Here is a 21,176-nt window from a genome sequence, read left to right as displayed (position 1 = left end):
CAGCAGCCTGCTATGCCTTCAGTGGGCCAGGCAGCACTTCTGGGCAAGTGAGGAAGGGGAGACCCGGAGGGAGGTAGGGAAGTGAGGGCAGGAGGGCCATGCTGTGGGCCCACAACCAACTGGCTTGGGGGAGGCTGCTACATTTTCCCAAGTGAAACACTGTCTTCCTGAGTCTAAAGACCTCACAGCCATCACTGACTATACTGAGCTGCCTCACTGTCCCCAGGACTCTCACTCTATCCAGGAAGTCAACACAAAGTCTCTTGGGCCTTCCCTTTATCCAGCTGCCAACACTTAGCACCCTGGTCTTCCTTGGACAGTTTCCAAGGCTACGTTGGGCAGTCCCAAACAAGATGTGGTCTTATTGTTGTCTTACCTTGGTGTGTTTTCCTCCAATAGGCTACAAACTCTGGCACCTGCAAGAAACAAGGAAAGTAAATGATTGAAGCAGGGCACTGAAGGTGGGCCTTTGAACAAAGCAAGCCTGGATGGAAGCTGAAATATGAGAGCCCATCTGTGGTGAGTTCTTTGAAAGCTGCTGAGGTGTGAGTTGGTAGGATGCTGGCCCAGGGCAGACACGGGCACAAGCTTCCACCCAGCGGCATTCTCCACTCAGAGGGTTTCTTTCTCATTCGGCCTGTTAATGCTCCTATACTGGCAGAAACCTCAGTGCCCTTCCCACTTTGTCTCAAGGCCTTGTATAAAAAATAAGTTGTCCCTTCATTCATTTCCATGGATATATCCATTCATCAGCTATTTACTGAGCACCTACTATATGCCAGGCACTGTCCTAGGGCTCTGGGAATAGAGCATTGGACTAAAAAGGCTAACACCCTGCCCTCATGGAGCTTGAAGTCTACTGGGTAGGGGGGTGGGGCGGTGGTGGTAGTGAAGAGACCAAAAACTAACAAGATACATAAATTAAAAATATAGGAATCAGAAGTGGTAAATCCTAGGGAGGAAAAAATAAGGCAGGAGAGATAGGTAAGGAATATTGGGGCAGAAGGTGAGAAGGGGTGTAAAAATTCTAAAATGTGTGTCCAGAGAAGGCTAGACACCTGAGAAGGTAAATTATGAACAAAGTTACCTGAAAAAAGTGAGGACATGAGCCCTGAGAATTAACGGGGAAGAAGCTTCCCAGGTGGAGGGAATGGCAAGTGCAACAGCCTGGCAGTGAGGGCCTGTCTGATGTGTTAAGAGATAAGTGAGGAGGGTGGTGTAGCCAGAGTAGAGAGAATAAGGGAGAAGCAGGAGAGGGATCAGAGAGGTAGCGAGAGGCTCCACAGCGTTCACGGCATTCAAGGGAGGTCCTTGTGTGAACTTGGGCTCTGATTCTGAGACAGGAGCCACTAGAGGGTTTTTTACAGAGAAGTGACATGATGTGACTCACATTTTAACAGGATCACTCTGGATGCTGTGTTGAGAATAAACTGAGAGAAAGAGTAGAACCAGTTAGGAGGCTATGGCAGAAATCTTGGCAAGAGACAATGGTGGCTTGGACCAGAGCAGTAGCATGGAGGATTTGCTGATGGATTGGAAGTGAGAGATTAAAAAGAATGGGATTAGAACCTGACTGGAGCAGGTTAAAAAGAAAGGAGCTGAAGCTGTGAACTAGGAGACAGAGTTGGCTGGGAGCAGCAGGAAGATTCCCAGTTTTGGCCTGAGCAACTGGGAGGATGGAATTGCCATTTTCTGAATGGAAGCCTACAGATGGAGCATGTTTTGTGGGGAGATAAGGAATGCTGTTTTGGACGTAAGTGTGAGATGCCTTTTAGGCACTTAAGTGGAGAAGACTGTAGGCAGGTGGAACTGTGAATCTGGGGAGAGGTCCAGGCTGGAAATGAGTATTTGTGAGTGCTCAGCACATAGTTCTTTAAAGCTGTGACACAGGATGAGATCATCAAGAGGGTGGATGTCAATAGGGACGCTGTCAGCTGGGTGCGGTGGCTCACGCCTGTAATCCCAGCACTTTGGGAGGCCAAGGCGGGTGGATCACCTGAGGTCAGGAGTTTGAGACCAGCCTGGCCGACCTGGTGAAACCCCATCTCTACTAAAAATACAAAAATTAGCTGGGTGTGGTGGTGGGTGCCTGTAACCCCAGCTACTCAGGAGGATGAAGCAGGAGAATCACTTGAACCCAGGAAGCAGAGGTTGCAGTGAGCGGAGATTGTGCCATTGTACTCCAGCCTGGGTGACAGAGCAAGACTCTGTCTCAAAAAAAAAAAAAAAAAAAAGGAAAAAAAAAAAACCAGGGAAGCTGTGCAAGGGGCTGAGCCCCATTCAGTAGCTCAGCAAAAGAGACTGAAAAGGACTAGCAAGTACAGTAGGAGGGAAACCTGGAGAAAGACTTCTGAGGAGGATGGCATAGTCCACTGTGATAGATCAACTATTTAATAATATGAAGACAGAGATTTAGCATCTTGGAGTCACAGGTGATCTTGGTCAGGGATGATGCAGTGGAACAGTTGGAGTGAGAATCTGACTACAGCAGGTTCTAAAGAGAGGAGCTGAATTTGGGAGCTGAGGGATGGAGTTGGCTGGTGACAGCAGGAGGGCTGGAAGCAGAGGGAGAGGGATCTAACCTACATTGGTTCCACCTTAAGAGAAAACACAAAGCTAGTACTTCCTCAACACCTGTACGTGGTCGCTGTTGTTACTAACACTGGGCCAGGTCCTCCAGCTTGCTGAGCACCACCCAGGTCTGGTCCTATAAGCTAGCTCTCCACCTGTTTCTAGATTCCTATGAAGTTATTTCCTTTTTCTCACTGCTGTGTGTAGCCTTAGGATAAATGCCCATAGCTTGGGGCTGCTGAGCAAGTCCTCAGTTGCTTGTTGACCAAGATCTGGCTTGGGACCTTTCTCCTAATGGGAAGTCAGAGTGAGCAAGGGACTCTGCTCTTGGAGAGCTTGCCTTCTGTGCAGGAGATAAATAATCACCAAGGAAATGGATATGCAGGCAGGTAACTTCAGATGCAGATGGGTGCTATGAAGACAGTAAGCTGGGGTGAAACATACAGAGTAAGTGTGGGAGCGACCTCCTTTCGCCAGGCTGTGTGGTCAGGTGCCTCTCTGGGAGGTGACATTTAGGATGACACCTAGACAGCGATGCCCAGCTTATTCTCCTCAAGCTGGCCTCTCCTCTGCTGCTCCCAGCCTTCCCCGTGGCTTCTACAATATCTGCACTCTTGGAACAAGGCCAAGGCCTTGGGCCATCTAAGTGCAAAGCCAAAAGGAAACAATCCTTCTCTTCTCTCGCCAATACACACCATGGGAACTTTTTCTCCATGATTACAAAATACATGCATTTTCACTGAAGGAAACTTGGAAATATTGAAAACAGGAGAAAACGTGTCATTCTACTACCCAGAAATAACTACAATTAACTTTGGATGCATCCTTCTAGACATTCTTCTATGCATATATATAGGTATTTTTTTTCTTATTTCCTTGGGTTAAAAATGAGATCATGTACATTGTGTTTTATGATCTGAATTTTGACTAAATCTGTTATAAAGCACTCTTCTCATGAAATTAATTTTCTTCTACATAATGAGTTTAAATGGCTGCATTAAAAGTATTTCATTATATGTAGATTTTTACCATATTTTATTTAATTCCTAAACATTGGCCATTTACATTGTTTCCTATGATTGTTACTACCAGCAAATGCTCTAATGAACAATCCTGTATTTTTTTCCTTGGAGACGGGGGTTTGCCAATCTCTTATTTCCTTGGGTTAAAACAAAATGTCACTGCCCAGTGGCAGTGCCATGGGTCTCATGGCAGCCTGAGGCTGAGGGCATGGGAGGGCAGGAATGAGCCCCAAGCCTAAGGAGCCACTCAGATGCCAGAGGCTGATTTAGTCCTATGACGTACCAGGTCTTGAGTTTTCCTCCCCTGAGGGCCTGATCAGTACGAAAACAATAGGCCTCTCCCATAAACCCAGAGAAATCCAAGGGGATTCCCCACCTCAGCAGGAAGAGGGTGTCACTCTCTGACCCCAGAATAGAGACCACCTCCATCCTCCCTTGAAATCCCCTGGGGAAGCTTCTCCTGCCCTCCCTCCCTGGGGAAAACATTGGCACGGTCAGGCCTTCAATCTCTCTTTGGGGAGGGGCTGCCAGGGAATGCTCAGGAAACAGAAGGTTCCATAGGAATAGCAGGGCCTGTCCTATCCCTGACCCAGCCTTTTCCCTAAATCCTCAAATTCCCCACAGGGGCTGGCAGGGACAGTCTATGCTCCCCGTAAGAGGATGTCCTGAGGGCTAGTGAGTTCTAGGGTAAGGTGGGAGGCCACCAGATGAGGGTTTGAATCCAGGCTCTGACATTCCAGCCTCGTCTTGGGCAAGTGACTTCACCTGTGGAATGTGAGCTATGAGGAAGGAACTTAGATTTGCGCCCCTTAGCATTCAACAGGGGCTCTATAAATACCAGGCCAGGCCAATGCATGATCCTTTCTGAGCCTCAGCTGCTCATATGTGAAATGGATGACACCTATCTCACAGGTTTGTTGTAGGGACTAAATACAACTTAATACAGTTAACACTCTACTGTTTGAGAAACATTAGAGTCCAAAGCCCTGGAGGGCTACTTCCACCACGCCCCATGCTTTGCAGTCTCCTCTTTTTGGCAGAACTAGTTTACCTCCACACTGCTACTACCACACCCCAGACATACCTCTGGTGTAGTATGCAGCACATTGTGTGTGTACTTGTCCAACTCCTCCATGAAGCTTCAGGGCAGTTAAAGACAAGAATTTTGCCTCTCTATCGTCTGTGCCTCTGAATGACACTATGAAGTAAGCAAGGGCATTATTTCCATTCTACAAATGAGAAAACTGAGGCTTAGAAAGATTAGATGCCTTGCCCAAGTCACACAGTGGAGAGTAGGAGAGCAAGACCTAAACCTGGTTCTCATTTCTGGGCCTGTGTTCTGTAAACCAAAAAGAAAATTCCAAGGCACCCCCAACCGTCTGAATAGACCCCTCCTCTCGGCCAAGGGCATTCCAAAGTTAACCTGAAAAACTAGTTTAGGCCATGATGGGAAGGGGGAGCCAGACATGCCTCGTTATACCCTCTTCCCTTTTGGAATTACTGACTCTTTAAGACTGATAAGAGATATTTACAGTCCATTCTCTCTGAAGCCTGCTACCTGGAGGCCTCATCTGCATAATAAAACCTTGGTCCCCATAGCCCCTTATCATAACCCAGACATTCCTTTCTGTTGCTTTTTATTGATAATAACTCTTTCAACCAATTGTCAATCAGAAAAATCTTTGAATCCATCTATGACTTGAAACCACCCCCACTCCCCAACCTAGTTGTCCTGCCTTTTTGGACAGAACCAATGTACATCTTATATGCATTGATTGATGGCTATGTCTCCCTAAAATGTATAAAACCAAATTGTGGCCTGACCACTTTGGGTACGTGTTCTCAGGATCTCCTGAGGGCTGTCTCACAGGCCATTGGTTACTTATATTTGGCTCAGAATAGATGTCTTCAAATATTTTACAGTTTGACCGACAACTCTATTCTAGATGTTTCTCTTGCAAAAGGGAGTTGGAGGTGAGAAGGAAGTGAGCCAATTCTCATGTCCCTGAGAAAAAGGCAGGCAGAGCTTCGAGAGGAAGGAGGTGCTTGGGGAGGCAGCAGGACACTGCACTTGCCTCAGCCCCATCCTGACTCCCCGTGGATCATCGTGCATGCAGCAGCTGTGACCCCCAGAGGCCTCTAGTTCGGCATAGGCTGAGGCAAAGGGGGCCCCCAGGTTCCCTCTACTGGTGTGGAGCCCAGCCAGCAAGGGGACTGGGGATCGGTGGCCCAGAGTTGATTGTTGTGGCCCCAGCAGCAGGATGATGGCTGTAGAGCACCTGCTCAGGAGCTGGCCTATCTCCAGCTATGGGGCGGGAAGGCTCCCTACCAGACCACACACATCTTGATGTACTCACCCCGTGAGCCCAGGACCCCTGTGATACCTGCTGAGGTGAAGGCTGAATGAGTGAGAGCTCCCAGCCTCCAGCATCAGGGCATTAGGGAGAAGAAGCAGCTAGACTCAAGCCAGGGATGCAGAGGGAGGGAACAGGCATCAGGTAGTAGGGTTTTAATGTCACCCACCTCTTATTATGTTGTATGTTTCTGAAGGATGGGTCCATGGCTGATCCATCCTTGTGTCTCTACTACAACCAGTAGATTACTTTACAGAGAGTTGATACTCAGTAAGTACAGCTTATTGAAGGTGTAACCAAAAGCCAGTAGGCAGGATGACAGATGGCATCCGCCTTGCATGTCTGGGTCATCAGGGAAAGGGCCAATGTCCAGTGTGTCCTGACCAGGATGGTTCTGACAAGGACATCCATAGCATCCACAGAGGGTGCTCCCTCCCCAGGCAACAAACTCTCCCTCCCTCCTTTCTTTCTTCCTTCCCTTTTTTTTGAGATGGAGTCTCACTTATTGCCCAGGCTGGAGTGCAGTGGCACAATCTCGGCTCATTGCAACCTTCGCCTCCTGGGTTCAATTGATTCTCTGGCCTCAGCCTCCCGAGTAACTGGGATTACAGGCATGTACCACCACACCTGGCTAATTTTTGTATTTTTAGTAGAGATAGGGTTTTGCCACGTTGGCCAGGCTGGTCTCAAACTCGTGACCTCAGTTGATCTGCCTGCCTGGGCCTCCCAAAGTGCTGGGATTACAGGCGTGAGCCACCACTCCCAGCACACTCTCCCTTTCTTAGCCAAAGAGACACCACTTGGAGGAAACTACCTGGATCTAGGTGCTTCCCTAGTGACAAAAATGGACTGGGGATGTGGTATAAATCCTTGCCCCTGGGAATCTGGAAGGGACCTACAATATGAGAAAAAACAAACAAACAAACAAACAGACCAATTATCTCTTTATTGAGACCAAAACTGCTGCTTTTGCCTGAATGGTCAGATTGATTGATTCCTCTTCCACTTGCCATCCCCACTGCATGCATGGCTACAAATAATCCTGATGGTGCACATTTAAAATAGTGCCTTGCTTCAATTGCTTCAGTCTATCAGTGTAAACTGTGTCTCCCCTGGCAGGTATGCTGTGGGGGACAGTGCAGGGCTTGTCTCTGTAGGACCAAACTCAGTATGAACTTATCACCTGCCTGTGCGTATAGCTTTAAGCTTCAGGTAGAGGGTGTTATAAACCCTGGAGTAGGACTTCCCTAGAGAACAGGTCATTACACTATGTCCATCTATTGAGGCCCTAAATTAAGTCTACAGAATTAGGCCTAAACTCTGCAGACAGTAGCCAAAGGTCTCAGGCTCTGGCCCACTCCACCTGTCCATCCACACCTCCCTCTGGCCCACTCCACCTGTCCATCCACACCTCCCTCTCATCTTGCCCTTCACTCACTTAACACAGTGCCCAAAGGGAGATGCAGTTGCCTGGACAGGCTGGCTTTGGCTTAAGCTAGGGGTTCTTAAAGAATAGTCCCCAGACCAGCAGCATCAGCATCACCTGGGACTTGTTAGACCTCCTGAATTGGAACCTGTGGGATGAGACCCAGCAAACTGTTTTAATGAGTCTTCTAGGTGATTTTGGTTGCACTAAAGTTTGAGAACCACTGGGTGAGCCATTCCCTGAGCCCAGGTTGCCTTTCTCAGCCATTTTCTGCCTATTGTAATCTCAACCACCTTTCAAAGTTCAGCTCAATACCATCTCTTTTGGGAAGCCCCCGTAGTCCCCCAAGTACTTGTGAAGGCCTCTTCCTTGAACCGACAGCTTCTTTGTCACCCCATCCCCCATTCTAGTGAAAGACCTTCATTTCTGCTTCTCTTTGCAGCATGTATTTTCTGCTTTGTTTTATAGTAAACTTTGAGCAGTTGTTAACTGCCTTCCCACACTGATTCCCCTCTAACACACAAATGTTACTCTGTAAAGGCCATGTCTTACTTCACTCATTCTTTTTTATTTTTTATTTTTGAAACAAGGTCTGGCTCTGTTGCCCAGGCTGGAGTGCAGTGGCATGATGTTGGCTCACTGCAACCTCTGACTCCTGGGCTCATGTCATCCTCCCACCTCAGCCTCCCAAGTAGCTGGGATTACAGGCCTGTGCCACTGCGCCCGGCTAATTTTTGTATTTTTAGTAGAGACAGGGTTTCCCCATATTGGCCAGGCTGGTCTCGGTCTAGACTCAAGTGATCCACCCACCTTAACCTCCCAAAGTACTGGGATTACAGGAGTGAGCCACTGCGCCTGGCGCAATTTGCTCATTCTTTGAATAAATGTCCACTGAGGATCTGCTCTACATGGCGGGGGCTGTGCTAGGCACTGGGGTTCAGACAAAGGTGCACCCTTATACTTATCATCCAGGAGCCAGTGGGGTGAATGGCAAGGTGGCTGGCAATTGCAATACTTTGAGTAGCACTGAGACAGAATGCTTCCAACCACAGGGGGCCCCCTCATGCCCCTCCCTGTTGGGACCCACCCAAAAAGTAACCTCTGTTCTAACTTCCATCACCAGAGATTAATTTTACCTGTTTTTGCCTTTTGTTTGAGACAGGGTCTTGCTCTGTCATCTAGGATGGAGTGCAGTGGTGCGATCACAGCCCAGTGCAGCCTCAAACGCCTAGACTCAAGCAATCTTCCCGCCTTAGCCTCTTGTGTAGCTAGGACTACAGGCATGTGCCACCATGCCCAGCTATTTTTTTTTTTTTTTAAAGAGACAGAGTCTTGCTATGTTGCCCAGGCTGGTCTCAAACTCCTGGTCTCAAGCATTCCTCCTGTCTTGACCTCCCAGAGTGCTGGGATTACAGGTATAAGCCACCGCACCCGGCCAATTTTATTTGTTTTTAAACTTCATATAAATAGAATCATACAATGTACCTTTCGGGTGTCTGGCTTCTTCCCACTAAACATTATCTGTGCTATCCATGTATGCTGTTATGTATAGACACAGTTTGTTCTTTTTTAAGATTGTTGTGTTGTATCCCATTGTGTAGATATGACACAATTTAACCATTCTACTGTTGATGGCCATTTGTGTTGTTTCTAGTTTGGGGCTCTTATGGAGAAAGATACTATTAGACATAAGACAAAAACATTTTGGTTTATGTCCGCTGGTGGACATTCTGGACATTCACACTCATTCCTCTTGAGTATGTACCTAGAGGTGGAACTGATGGTTTATGGAATGGGTATAGTCTTAGCTTTAGTAGATACTATCAAATAGTTTTCCAAAGTGATTGTACCAGTGTACACTCCCACCAGCATATAAAAGAGTTTGCCAACATTTGGTATTATCAGTCTTCAATTTTAGTCCTTCCTGTGGGTATAGAGTGGTATCTTTTACATTTTAATTTGCTTATTGGCTATTTATATATCCACTTTTAAGATGTTCCTGTTTAAGACTTTTGCCTATTTGCTTTTTTCTTATTTACTTACAGGAATTCTTTGGACCTTCTGGATATAAGCCCCAGTCATCTGTCAGATATGTTACAGAGAATATCCTCTCCTCTCCCAGTCTCTGGCTCACCTTTCCACTCGGTTTTTTTTTTTTTTTTTTTTTTCTGAGACAGAGTCTCGCTCTCTCACCCAGGATGGAGTGCATGGCATGATCTCGGCTCACTACAACCTCCACCTCCCGAGTTCAAGCAATTCTCCTGCCTCAGCCTCCCGGGTAGCTGAGACTACAGGTGCCCATCACCATGCCCAGCTAATCTTTGTATTTTCAGTAGAGACGGGATTTCACCATATTGGCCAGGCTGGTCTCGAACTCCTGACCTTGTGATCCGCCCATCTCAGTCTCCCAAAGTGCCGGGATTACAGGTGTGAGCCACCGCACCCAGACGCCTTTCCACTCTTTAATGGTATTTTTGATGAACAAAAGTTCATAAATGTTCAATTTACCCATCTTTTCATCTATGGCTAGTGTATCCTGCTTAAGTAATCTTAATTCCAAGAAGTCCAGTTAACAGAAATAACAAAAATTACTAATATTAAAAAAGACAAAGAAGTGAAGGAAAAAATTGGATGGTGGGTGTGGGAGAAGGACTGCATCAGATCGTGAGAGTGTGCTCACTTGACTGTGCTGTGCAAAGCCCGGGCCTTGTCCTGTGTTGTGGTATGGATGGGAGCTGAACCCCCAGGCAGTGCAACAAACATGCGCCCTGTTTGGATCAGATGCTGCGCCAGGTGGTGGAAAGGGCTCTGTAGGGTGTAGAGGGACCCTGGCTCAATGGCTTAAGAGAAAGATCACTCCTTTTCATGTGTGTTAAGCTGGGTCTGACCCCCAAACCCTGGAGACTCCCTTTAGTCCAGGCCCTGCTCCTCTGTGCCAGAGCCTGCAAAGACAGCAGTGCTGACACTTGTCCAGCTGGCTCACAAAGGGGAAATTCTCCCCTCCTTGAGTCACCACATAGACAGGAGGAGCTTCAAATAACAAGCGCTCGACTCCAAACGATCCCTATGCTCATTTCACGATGCTGCATCACTTTCAAAATCCCCTGTGATGCTTGTGTATGAAGTCTAGATCCAGAAACTTTCCCCATGTTTTCCCCAGTTTGAGTAGAACAATACCCTGGGAGTCACAAGCTACATCATACAATTGACTTCCCTAAAAAAAAAAAAAAAAAAATAGATCTTGGACTCAAGGTTATGAGTTTGCAGTGTCCTTTGCAGGGTCTTTTAAATCCCTTAGTGGCATATGAAACTCTGGATGTTTGTGAATTTTCCTGGGGAAAGGGTCTATGTGTGCCATTAGATTCTGGAAGGGGTGTGTGACCTCAAAAAAAGGTAAGACCCACTGGACCGAGTCCTCTTTAAGGATAGTTTGCAGTCCTCTTCTGCTGGGAGGTGATAGTAGTAGGCTTGCCAAGAGGACCTCAACCTACCAGATGGATGCTATCTGCCATCCACCTCCCCAGCATAAAGCCAGCTCATAAAGCCAGCTCCAGCATCTCTGGGGCAGTTTTCTTCCCATCCAGGGTCAAGCTCTTGGCGGCTTAGAGATGCAGTGTGCCAGTCCCAACACCATGGCTGTGTGTCACTGCAGATGAAGGCATACTTTTTTTCTAGGACGTGCAGTGACCCCACTTGGCAGCAGACACTCATTTCTGATATTTTTGTATGCCAAGTCTTGGGTAAAACAACTAAGTGATCTCTTAAGGACCCAGGTTCCTTTTTTGTCCCTGTTCCTTGCCCCTCACCACCACTTTTTCCATATGCCACCCTCTCTTAAGAACTCAGAAGCCCAGGGTGGAGTCAAAGGGGTCTTTTAAATCCCCTAGTGGCATATGAAATTCTGGATGTTTGTGAATTTTCCTGGGGAAAGGGTCTATGTGTGCCATTAGATTCTGGAAGGGGTGTGTGACCTCAAAAAAAGGTTAAGACCCACTGGACCGAGTCCTCTTTAAATGGAAGTGCATGGATCAGTTTGATAAAATTAATTTATAGTAATGAGCTATGTATCTTTAGCTAACTGCACATCTAAAAAGACATCTGGGAAGGGAGAACGCTTAACTAAAATTATTATTATAATTATTATTTTTTTGAGATGGAGTATTGCTCTTGTCGCCCCCAGGCTGGAGTGCAATGGCACGATCTCAGCTCACTGCAACCTCTGCCTCCCGGGTTCATGCGATTCTTGTGCCTCAGCCTCCTGAGTAGCTGGAATTAGAGGTGCCCACCACCATGCCCAGCTAATTTTTGTATTTTTAGTGGAGACAGGGTTTCACCATGTTGCCCAGGCTGGTCTTTAACTCCTGACCTCAAGTAATCTGCCCACCTCAGCCTCCCAAAGTGTTGGGATTATAGGCATGAGCCACTGCACCTGACCTAAAATTATATTTCTAATGACAAAACTGAGGTACAGCTCATACCTAAATAGGGGAGAATGACATTAAGCCACTCCCATCACTAAAAAAGACCAATTTTTCTGGTCTAGATGGCTTTTTAGAGGCTCCTGGAGCAGGAACAAGGGGTTAGTGACTACGATGTGTCAAAAGAGACATAGGCATTTCTCAGATAAACCTCAGCTCTTCCGGCTTGAGAGAAGGAAACATTCCCAACATGACTTAGGGGCCCAGGGACCCTGTTTCCACCTCATATCAGATTGTCAAATGGGAAGGGTGTGCCTAGAGCACACACTCCCTCCCGAAAGGGCTGAGTCCCCAGAAGACCTATGTCTGCTCCATCCTGGGTCCCTGCTCTCTCCTGGAGACAAGATACAGCTGCCTGTATGAGTAGCAGTCTGGGGCCTCCTCCTCCCTCCCTCTGCCCCACCCCACTCCCCCCCCCCCCGCCTGCCCCCATACACACTGGGTTCTTCCTCCCCTGCTCTCTCTCAAGAAGCCAGGCCCCTGCCCCCACTCACAGTCAGAAGGAAGTGATTCTGCAAGGCCTCCCAGGGACTCCCAGGACTGGCTCAAGGCATCAGACTGTTAAATAAGTGGGATTTTTTCAGTGTTTGTAGAAACTGTTGTTTAAAAAGATGTAACCATCCAAACTGTTTATGTAACCCTTGGGAAGTCTCAACAGATATGGTTCCCTATTTATAACTGTGGCCAGGACTTAAAAAATACAAGTGGAGGGGGACTGTCAAAATCAGAGAGGTTGTCACGTTACAGTTGTATGCTTGCATAACTGAATTCAGTATTTTGCTCTAATTTGAGAAGTTTCTTTTTATTCACTTTTCTCCTTTTCTGGTTTTCTCTTCCTTTGTTGTCCACTGCTGTGCACCATACACTCCTGACATTTTCTGAGAACATCAGAACTATTTCTCTGAAGTGAAGGTTCAAAATAGGGGTTTTTAGAATGACCAAATAATAATGAACACTAAAATTCATTTCAAAGCCTAGGACTAGTCTATTCATACTGATATTCCTAGTCTACAAGGGTAAACATAGCTGTCTTCTCGCCGCCAGCCCCTACACCTGCAGGGGCCTGCTCTGTCTCTGGGTTGTCCGCTCTGGAGGTAGGTGTCAGACCACCCGGTCTCACTTTCCTAGGTCCAATCTCTGAATCTATGGCAACAGAATCCACAGGTCCCTATTCCCATACAGGGGGAATGCAAAGTTGCTGGGGGACAATCACAGTGCAAAGCTGAGATCTGGGCTTCTTTCTAGAGCCACTCTGAGGTCTTCATCACTCACACTAACAATCCAGCTAAAACCTGGCTCTTGTAGGAACACATCCTCTTCTTTATTAGGGAGGCTGTTCTCTGAGTTAACATAGTAGCAGTTTCGTTCACAGATCTTTCTGGCAAAAAAGAATCCGATGAGAGCTATGCCTCCACCAAAGGCACAGTTTGATAACACTTTGGGGAAGGATGGTTCATAACTCCTGAAGAAGAAAGAGTCTGTGATAAGAACCTCTGGCCCACAGGCTTCTTCACACTATACAACTTCCAAAAATCCCTAACCACTGCTAATAGCTAGAAGGAGGATAGTGACTGTTCCCAACACAAAGAGATGACAAACATTTGAGATGGTGGATATGCTAATTACCCTGATGTGATCACTATACATAATATGTATTGAAACATCATTATGTACCTTGTAAATATGTATAATCATTATAACACACAATAATTATGAGGTCCCAGACAATGATAATACATAATAATTATACATGTTTATGGGATACATAGTGATGTTTCAATATGTATAAACTGAAGTGGTTTGAATTATGTATACATTTTAACTACATTAAAAATTAAAGAAAAATAAATTTTAAAAAACAAAACAAAAAAAAATTCTTAACTGCTGTCAAGCTAGCACTGACAACCGAAGCCTCAGCCCAGTACCTCCCTGCTTCCACCTGTGCTGACCACCCTAAGAGAGAAGGCAGAGGCACACAGCCCTTACATCTTGGTGGGGAAACCCTAGGGTTTCCTCTGAGGGCCTGACAGATTGAAGGGGTTGAAAATGAGTGGAGGGTGTGGCCACCTCAGCTCTAGCCTCCTTCTGCTGAGGGACAGTGGCCAAGGAACATCCTCATAGATCCAAAGGAAGGTGGAGAGTCCCTCTCTGTCCTCTCCACCCACCTCATCCCCACCACGCCCTGATGTCACTCCCTGCTGTACCCACCCCGGAATCCCTTAGCCACTTCCCACAGGTCCACTCCCAGGGAAGTTCTTTAATTGGTGGATGTGGGAAAGAGGAAGAGGAAAAATATCATTTCTACCTTCCCAACTCCCTGAATCCCATGAGCCTCCAGTCTGAAAATGATTACCCATCTGACCTGGAGCTCTCATCCTAGGTATCATAATGGCTCTTCTTTTACCCATAAGGAGAATGGGTAATGAAGAAATGCAAAATCCCAACTCATGAAAATGTGGTTGAAAAAGGGAAGACCCATAAAAGTTCTCATTTGTTGACCAGAGACAATAAAATGATTACTTAAAAAAAAAAAAAACCCACCTCTGGGGTCTTTCCAAATCATGGAGAAAAATAAAAACAGGGGAAGACATGCTCTAGTCTTAAAACTCCAATGTGGCCCCAGACTGGTGAGCCCCAACAACAGTAAATACCCACCCTCAGCAGCCTTCTGCCCACCTCACCCCCCCAATACTAGGTCCCAGACAAGTCAACAAACACTTATTGACCATGTACTGTGTGCTTCCAACCATTCCGGGAGTTGGAATTCTGCAACCTCAAGGTGCTTTGCGAGGAGCAGGGAAACAGCTCAGTCAACATTTACTGTGTGCTGACGTTTTGCTAGGTTTAGAGGAGGCAAAAATCTGAGAAAAAAACAGCTAAGAATACTCCAACCTGGGAAGTACTAATCTACACATAGCACCATAGGAGCAAGGAACAATTAATTCTACATGGTGAGGTCAACCAGAGAAGATGATTTTTAAGTTGGGCCTTGAAAGCACATTAGGATTTTGCTGGGTATAACTGGGAAGGAGTGGCATTCCAGGCAGAAAGAACTGAGTGAGCAAAGGTCAGGGTTGGGGTTGGTATGGGCAGTTGGTCGTGTGTGATACGGCGTGTAGTCAGGCCAGTGTTGCCAGAACATGGGGTCAGAGAGCAAGAGCAAAGGAGGTAAGGCTAAAAGGCAGGCTGCAGTTTATGGCAGCCACTAACACATGCCATTCAAAGGACCTGTTGCATGGAGTGCAGACAGCTGACAGGCTGCAGCCTCGGATCCACCACACCATTCAAGTCAGACCATGTTGCCTCCTGGGTGGCCCCCAGCCAATGACAGAACATGGCAGGGTTGCTCGGGCCTGTCCATTTCTGCCCAAAGTGGGACTCTTCCCCTGGGCAGTCTTTGGCTGGAACTCCCCACTGGGCTCGTTGAGACATTCTTACAGCCGCATCACAGTCTGATGCTCTTTCAACAGAATTATCCTTCCCTCTCTTGCGTCCCAGGAGTTAGATCTGGACTGCAGTCTGAAAGCTGTCTTTTCTCTCCATACTTCTGCTCCTTTCTCCTTTATCTTTCATAGGCATTAGCTCTTCTTACCCCCAATAAATCTTCTGTACTTTTCATTCTGTTTTGGTGTCTGCTTCCCAGAGGACTCAAACTGAGAAGGAGCTTAGATGAATGTTTGGGTTTTGCTGGCAGTGAGGAGCCACTGAGGTATTTTAAACAGGGCAAGCCATGGTCAGATCTGAGTTTCATAAAAGCAATTCTAGCACTAGGGTGAAGAGCCGGGGGGTGGGGAGACAGGGAAGCAACAGGCAATGAAAAGACCATTTAAAAGGACACTGCACTGATTGGTACAAGGTTTCAACAAGGGGCAACTGGAAGTATATACAACTTACTATGTATATACCCTTTAACTCAACAGTCTCAATTGTAGAAATCTATTTTATAGAAACACTAGCACAAATGCATAAAAGTATAAAAATGAGGATGCAGTGGCCTATAAATATTATCAGGACATTGAAAAACTTTGGTCATCTGTAGGGGAGGAGATGAACTGGCAGTACATCTACGTGGTGGAATACATACCAAGCAGCCTTTAAAAAGAAGACAGCAGGTCTCTATGTACTGTCATAGAGAAATATACACAATAGACTGCTATTTGTAAAAAGCCAGTTGCTAGCCGGGAGTGGTGGCTCACGCCTGTAATCCCAGCACTTTGGGAGACTGAGGTGGGTGGATCACCTGAGGTCAGGAGTTTGAGACCAGCCTGGCCAACATGGTGCAACCTTGTCTCTACTAAAAATACAAAAATTAGTTGGGCGTAGTGGCGGGTGCCTGTAATCCCAGCTACTTGGGAGGCTGAGGCTGGAGAATCGCTTGAACCTGGGAGGTGGAGGTTGCAGTGAGCCAAGATTGTGTCACTGCACTCCAGCCTGGGCAACAGAGTGAGACTCTGTCTCAAAAAAAAAAAACAAAAAAAAAGCCAGTTGCTGTACAAAGTATATAGCATGCTCCCATTTTCATGAACAAAGCTGTGCATACGTATATTTATAAAGATCCACATTTGTTTGTATAAATAAGTCTGGAAAGAGATATATCAACTGTTGACAGAGGTCACCTCTTGAAGGTGGTAGGGCTTTCACTTTTTACTTTCTATGTTGTTTTTATTTTCTTTGGTGCTTTTCTATAATATATTTTCTACTTCTTAAAATGATGAAAATGGTTCATTTCTCTTATCAGAACACAAAATTTTAATTTAAAAAGCTTCATATCTACTTGGAAAACCATATAAAAATTCTTTATATTCTATTTCCAGGGAAGAAATAACAAAAATCTCCTAGAATCGTTGAGAGGGCTGTCAGCGGCCTGGTCTCAGTAAAGAGAAATTAGAGATGAGTTGGAATAGAGCCGAACACAGGGTGGTGAAGACAGAAGTTCCAGAAGAAGCCAAGAGTGCTCTCTTGAGTAGTGGGCAGGTGACCCACAGAAGGGCGGTGGGTGGGAAGTAGGAGTGAGAGGGGTCTGTGCTGAATGTGCCAGCCTTCAGGAGGCTCAGGCCAGGACAGGGTGTATAAACAAGAGGTGACACTGGCTCCCGCTTTAGAACTCAGGAGAGTATTTAGGCCTAAACACTTATGACCTACAAAAGATTAAAAACTTACCAACAGTACTCACCAATGGACTAAAATGCTAATTGTAAACAGTGAAGTCATTGAAAAACCAGAAAAATATTGGTGAATACTTATCTAAGGGGGGAAGAATTTTGGATAAAAGAGCAAACAGCATTTTAAAGAAATTTTAGCCATATTAAAAACAAACACCAAGACTTTAAAAACAGAACTCATAAACAAAATCAAAAGACAAGCAAAAACAAGGGATTATATTTACAGCAACACTGACAGAAAGGACATGTCCTTCATATATAAAAAACATATGGTTGGGTGTGGCTCATGCCTGTAATCCCAGCACTTTGAGAGGCCAGCATGGGTGGATGGATCACTTGAGGTCAGGAGTTTGAGACCAGCTTGGGCAACATGGTGAAACCGTGTCTCTACTAAAATACAAAAATTTAGCTGGGCATGGAGGCTTGCGCCTGTAATGCCAGCTACTCAGGAGGTTAAGGAAGGAGAATCGCTGGAATTGAGGAGGCAGAGTTTGCAATGAGCTGAGATTGCACCACTGCACTCCAGCCAAGGAGACAGAGTGAGACTTCATATAAAAAAAAAAAAAGCAAAAAACAAAACAACAACAACAACAAAACCCAAAAAACACAGATGAGTTTGTAATCAGCAATAAAAATACACGCTCCAAAGAAAAACGGCACTGGAGCTGGGCTTGGTGGTATGTGCCTGTAATCCCAGCTACTCAGGGGGCCAAGGTGGGAGGATTGCTTGAGCCCAGGAGTTCAAGACCAGCTTGGGTAACACAACAAGATCCCATCTCTATAAAAAATAAGTTAGCTAGGTATGGTGGTGCACACCTGTAGTTCTAGCTACTCTGGAGGCTGAGGTAAAAGGATTGCTTGAGCCCAGGAGTTCGAGGCTGCAGTGAGCTATGATTGTGCCACTGCACTCCAGTCTGGTTGACAAAGCAAGGCCCTGTCTCTTAAAAAAAGAAAGAAAAAGAAAAACAGCATTGATTATGGTATTGTGTATTATAAACATTATTTTGTATTGGTTAGAATTTTGTTCAGTTACATAAAACAGAAAACAATAGTGGCTTAAGCAAGATGGGATTTTCTCTCTTTCTCTCACTGAAAAAAAAAAGGTCTAGAAATGATCAGTTCAGGGCTGGTTTGGTGACTTCAGGTGTCACCAGGGACCTATGCTTCTTCTGGCTCATCCTGCCCCTATTCCTAAAGTGCAGCTCTCATTCTCATGTCTTGTGGTGGTTGCTAGAGTGATAGTCACCACATCCTCATTTAAGAAAGTAGGATGGAGAAAGGAGGGTGAATAAAGGGCACACCCCCTCCTGTTAAGGAGCTGGCTTCGAAGTCCCATATGACACCCACTTGCATCCATTGTCCAGAACCCAGCCACATGATCACACTTTGCTGCAAAATTGCCAGGGGAACGTAGTTTTCAGCTGGGTGGAAAAGGGATCAGCAAAAAATTGGTTTTGTTACTAAGAAAGAGGGAATGGATACTGTAGAGCAATGAGCAGTTTCTAACATACATGTGAACAAAATTATCAAAAGAAATACAAATGTAAAAGATTTCAGGGTCAACCTTACCAACAGTCAAATATAAGTAAAGCAGGTGGCCTTTTATGGTCTTGTCTGGCTAAGGTATTGAAGAGCTGGCCAGACAAGTCATGAAGACAGTCAAGAATTGACTGTCTTCATAAGAACCAACTGTCTTCATATGAACCTTGGGACAATGCACGTGAACAGAACAGAGTTTCAGGATAAAAATGGCTCTTTCTCCCCAACTAGATGGCTCAAGGACCCAAGGGCCACTTCCTGGCTGTTCCCCCAAAGTCTCCCTCCAACTCCCAAGTGACATCAGATTCTGTAAATGCTGGGAAGTAGAGAAAAATTCTGTACCCAGGGATTCTCTAACTAAACTATGGCTAAAATTAAATTTTAGGTGTTTTTGAAAGTTCCTTAAAAAAAGTAATATCCTCATGCAAACTGAATCAGCAGTTTCAGAACTTAAAAAAAAAAAAAAGAACCTCTGTCGTATTCTTGGGGTATCACAAACTAAACATGAAAACCAGCCACTAAAATAAGGACCAGTGTTTGGATACTACATGGGGGTGATGTTAGGCAACCTCAAGTTATGTCTTTTGGCAGATTCAGGACTTTATGTGAGCTCCCACAGATGGTGATGTCAATGCCACCACCCTTCAGAAGGCACAGAGAAGGAAAGTGCAGAGGACACGGCAAGTGTGGATTCCACAGGCTTCTGAAGTTCATAGGCCTATTTTGAATAGTTATTGTGCCTTTCTCAATCCAGACCAGCACCAGTTACCTCTCACGATTTATTTGAAAGCATTTACTTCTAGTGTTTGCTCTTTTTAAATGGTTGCTGATTGGGAAAAATACCAGAGTAAACTGATGTTTCATGAAGTCTGGGGGAGACGATCTTTAGGGCATGGGAAGCAATATGATATAATGATGAAACGTGCCCATACTTTGGAATCAGAAACACCTGGATTTGAGACCTAGCTCTGTGGTTTACCAGCTGTGTGTTCTGGGACAAGTTATTAAACTTCTCTGGGGCTCAGGTTCCTTGTCTTAAGATGGGCTAATACAGTGCTTACCTCATTGTATCATCAAGTTGGGTAGGAAACAGATGGTGAACTTGAACTGGGACTGTTTACAAAGGTGTGGGGAGGGCTCAGGGAAATCAAGATGAGACAGTGAAGCATATGGGGGCTAGCAACAATGGGGAGCTGTTACCACTTGTAACCTGAAGGTATGAAGGAAGGGAATAAATGGGTAAGGGGACCCAAAGGAGGCAGCTATTGGAAGGGTGTCTGGCAGGAGCTGTGGGCTCCAGTGGAGGATGCAGTTGGCCTAAAGCGACCTGATAGGGACCCGGAGGAATAACTTAACCACTTGCCCTCCTCGGGGAACTCCTGACCTCATCTTCCTGAGTCCTTCCATCTCTTGCTAATGCTCCCCATGGACCAAATCTAACCAGAATCCAGAGGCAAGACAGATGAGTGATGTGGCCCATTCAGTTCAGCCTCCCAGCCCAGAGCAGGTAGAGAGGACGGAGAGTGGATCTGCAGGAGCAAATAGAAGATTAATCAAAATAGAGACTGTGATGAGGTTAGCATAATGCCTGGAACATAGTAAGTCCACAAGTCCTCAACAAATGTTAATTTATTTTGGACTTTGGACTCTCTGTCTGCCTGTTTTGCTTATTGCTTACTTCCTGGTTTTCATCAGCTCATGTGTAGTTGAGATAACTTCCAAATAATCAAGTATTGTTATCTATATTGGAGTGTTTTGAAGGAGTAATGAGTGTATAAAAAAGATAACCAGATACTCTGGGGATTAGAGATGACAGAGGGAAACAGAGGAAGGGGAGTAAGTAAGAGAAAAGGATGGAGAAAACTGTATGTTCCCTATGAGGCTGGAATGAACGCAAGATTATCTTACTTTAAAATCAAATCATGCACTTACTGGGATGTGATAACAGTGCGTTTGCAATTTTACAGCCCAGTGAGACTTGCCAGAAAGGGATTTTGCAAGGAAGGTCTTCCTGCCCTAAAAGAAAACCTAGTGCTTACTTCCAGATTAATAGGTCTTAACCCATCATGCCTGCTCCCCCAAAACCAAGTAGTCAAATGTGTTAACCTGGATGTTTAAATACCTGCATGTTCCTGCCTGGGTGCCTGGGTCAGGTGAATGTTCTATTCTGATTTGGGAAATGGCTAGAGTGTGTTGGTCGTCGCCTGAGATAGCTCCCAGGTAGGAAGGGAGCCCAGCCCCAGAGAGTGGTCTGAACAGTGACTCATAAACTCAGTGTCCTTTCCTCCAGCCTTTACCAGCTGCTGACTTGGCCCCTTAGGAATCTGTCTTCATTCCGCAAGCTATTCTCCAGTGTCTGGTTCAGGCTCTAGAGCAGAGCATTCCAGGCTTTCTGTGATTTGTCCTGGCCACCTGTTCCATCTCCAAGACCCTCCAGCATCCTTCTCTCATTTGCTTACCCTACCCTCCAGGCCTTTGCACAGGCCACTCTCTGTGCCTGGGACACACATTCTCCTTCTGGCTAACCTTCCGCAGCCTCCAGGACCTCTCAGGTGTCCTCTCCTCTGGGAGCCCTGCTGGACTGCCCACGGGGAGTTGGGAAGCCCTTCTGTATGCTCCTGTTA

At 45.9% G+C, this 21,176-nt stretch overlaps 1 protein-coding gene across 9 annotated transcripts in view; it reads right to left on the bottom strand.

Moving 5' to 3' along the window:
• LOC743989 (uncharacterized) overlaps positions 1-21,176 on the bottom strand; it is a 68,096-nt gene that overhangs the window by 25,917 nt on the left and 21,003 nt on the right. For 7 of the 9 annotated variants that reach the window (XR_010156997.1, XR_010156995.1, XR_010156996.1 and 4 more), the window contains exon 3: positions 377-416. The exons of 1 other annotated variant lie outside the window; for it this stretch is intronic. Coding sequence is in view for 1 of the 8 variants with exons in the window: in XM_063810655.1 (XP_063666725.1) it covers positions 377-416 (40 nt within the window). In the remaining 7 variants the exon portion in view is untranslated. Of the gene's footprint in view, positions 1-376; positions 417-16,524; positions 20,082-21,176 lie in introns of those variants that run through there. One more of the 9 variants, XM_063810654.1, reaches the window with a different exon arrangement.

The sequence above is a fragment of the Pan troglodytes genome, chromosome 4, assembly GCF_028858775.2.
Source record: "Pan troglodytes isolate AG18354 chromosome 4, NHGRI_mPanTro3-v2.0_pri, whole genome shotgun sequence".
In the NCBI taxonomy this organism is placed as follows: Eukaryota; Metazoa; Chordata; class Mammalia; order Primates; family Hominidae; genus Pan; species Pan troglodytes.
This window is presented reverse-complemented; position numbering and strand designations above follow the sequence as displayed.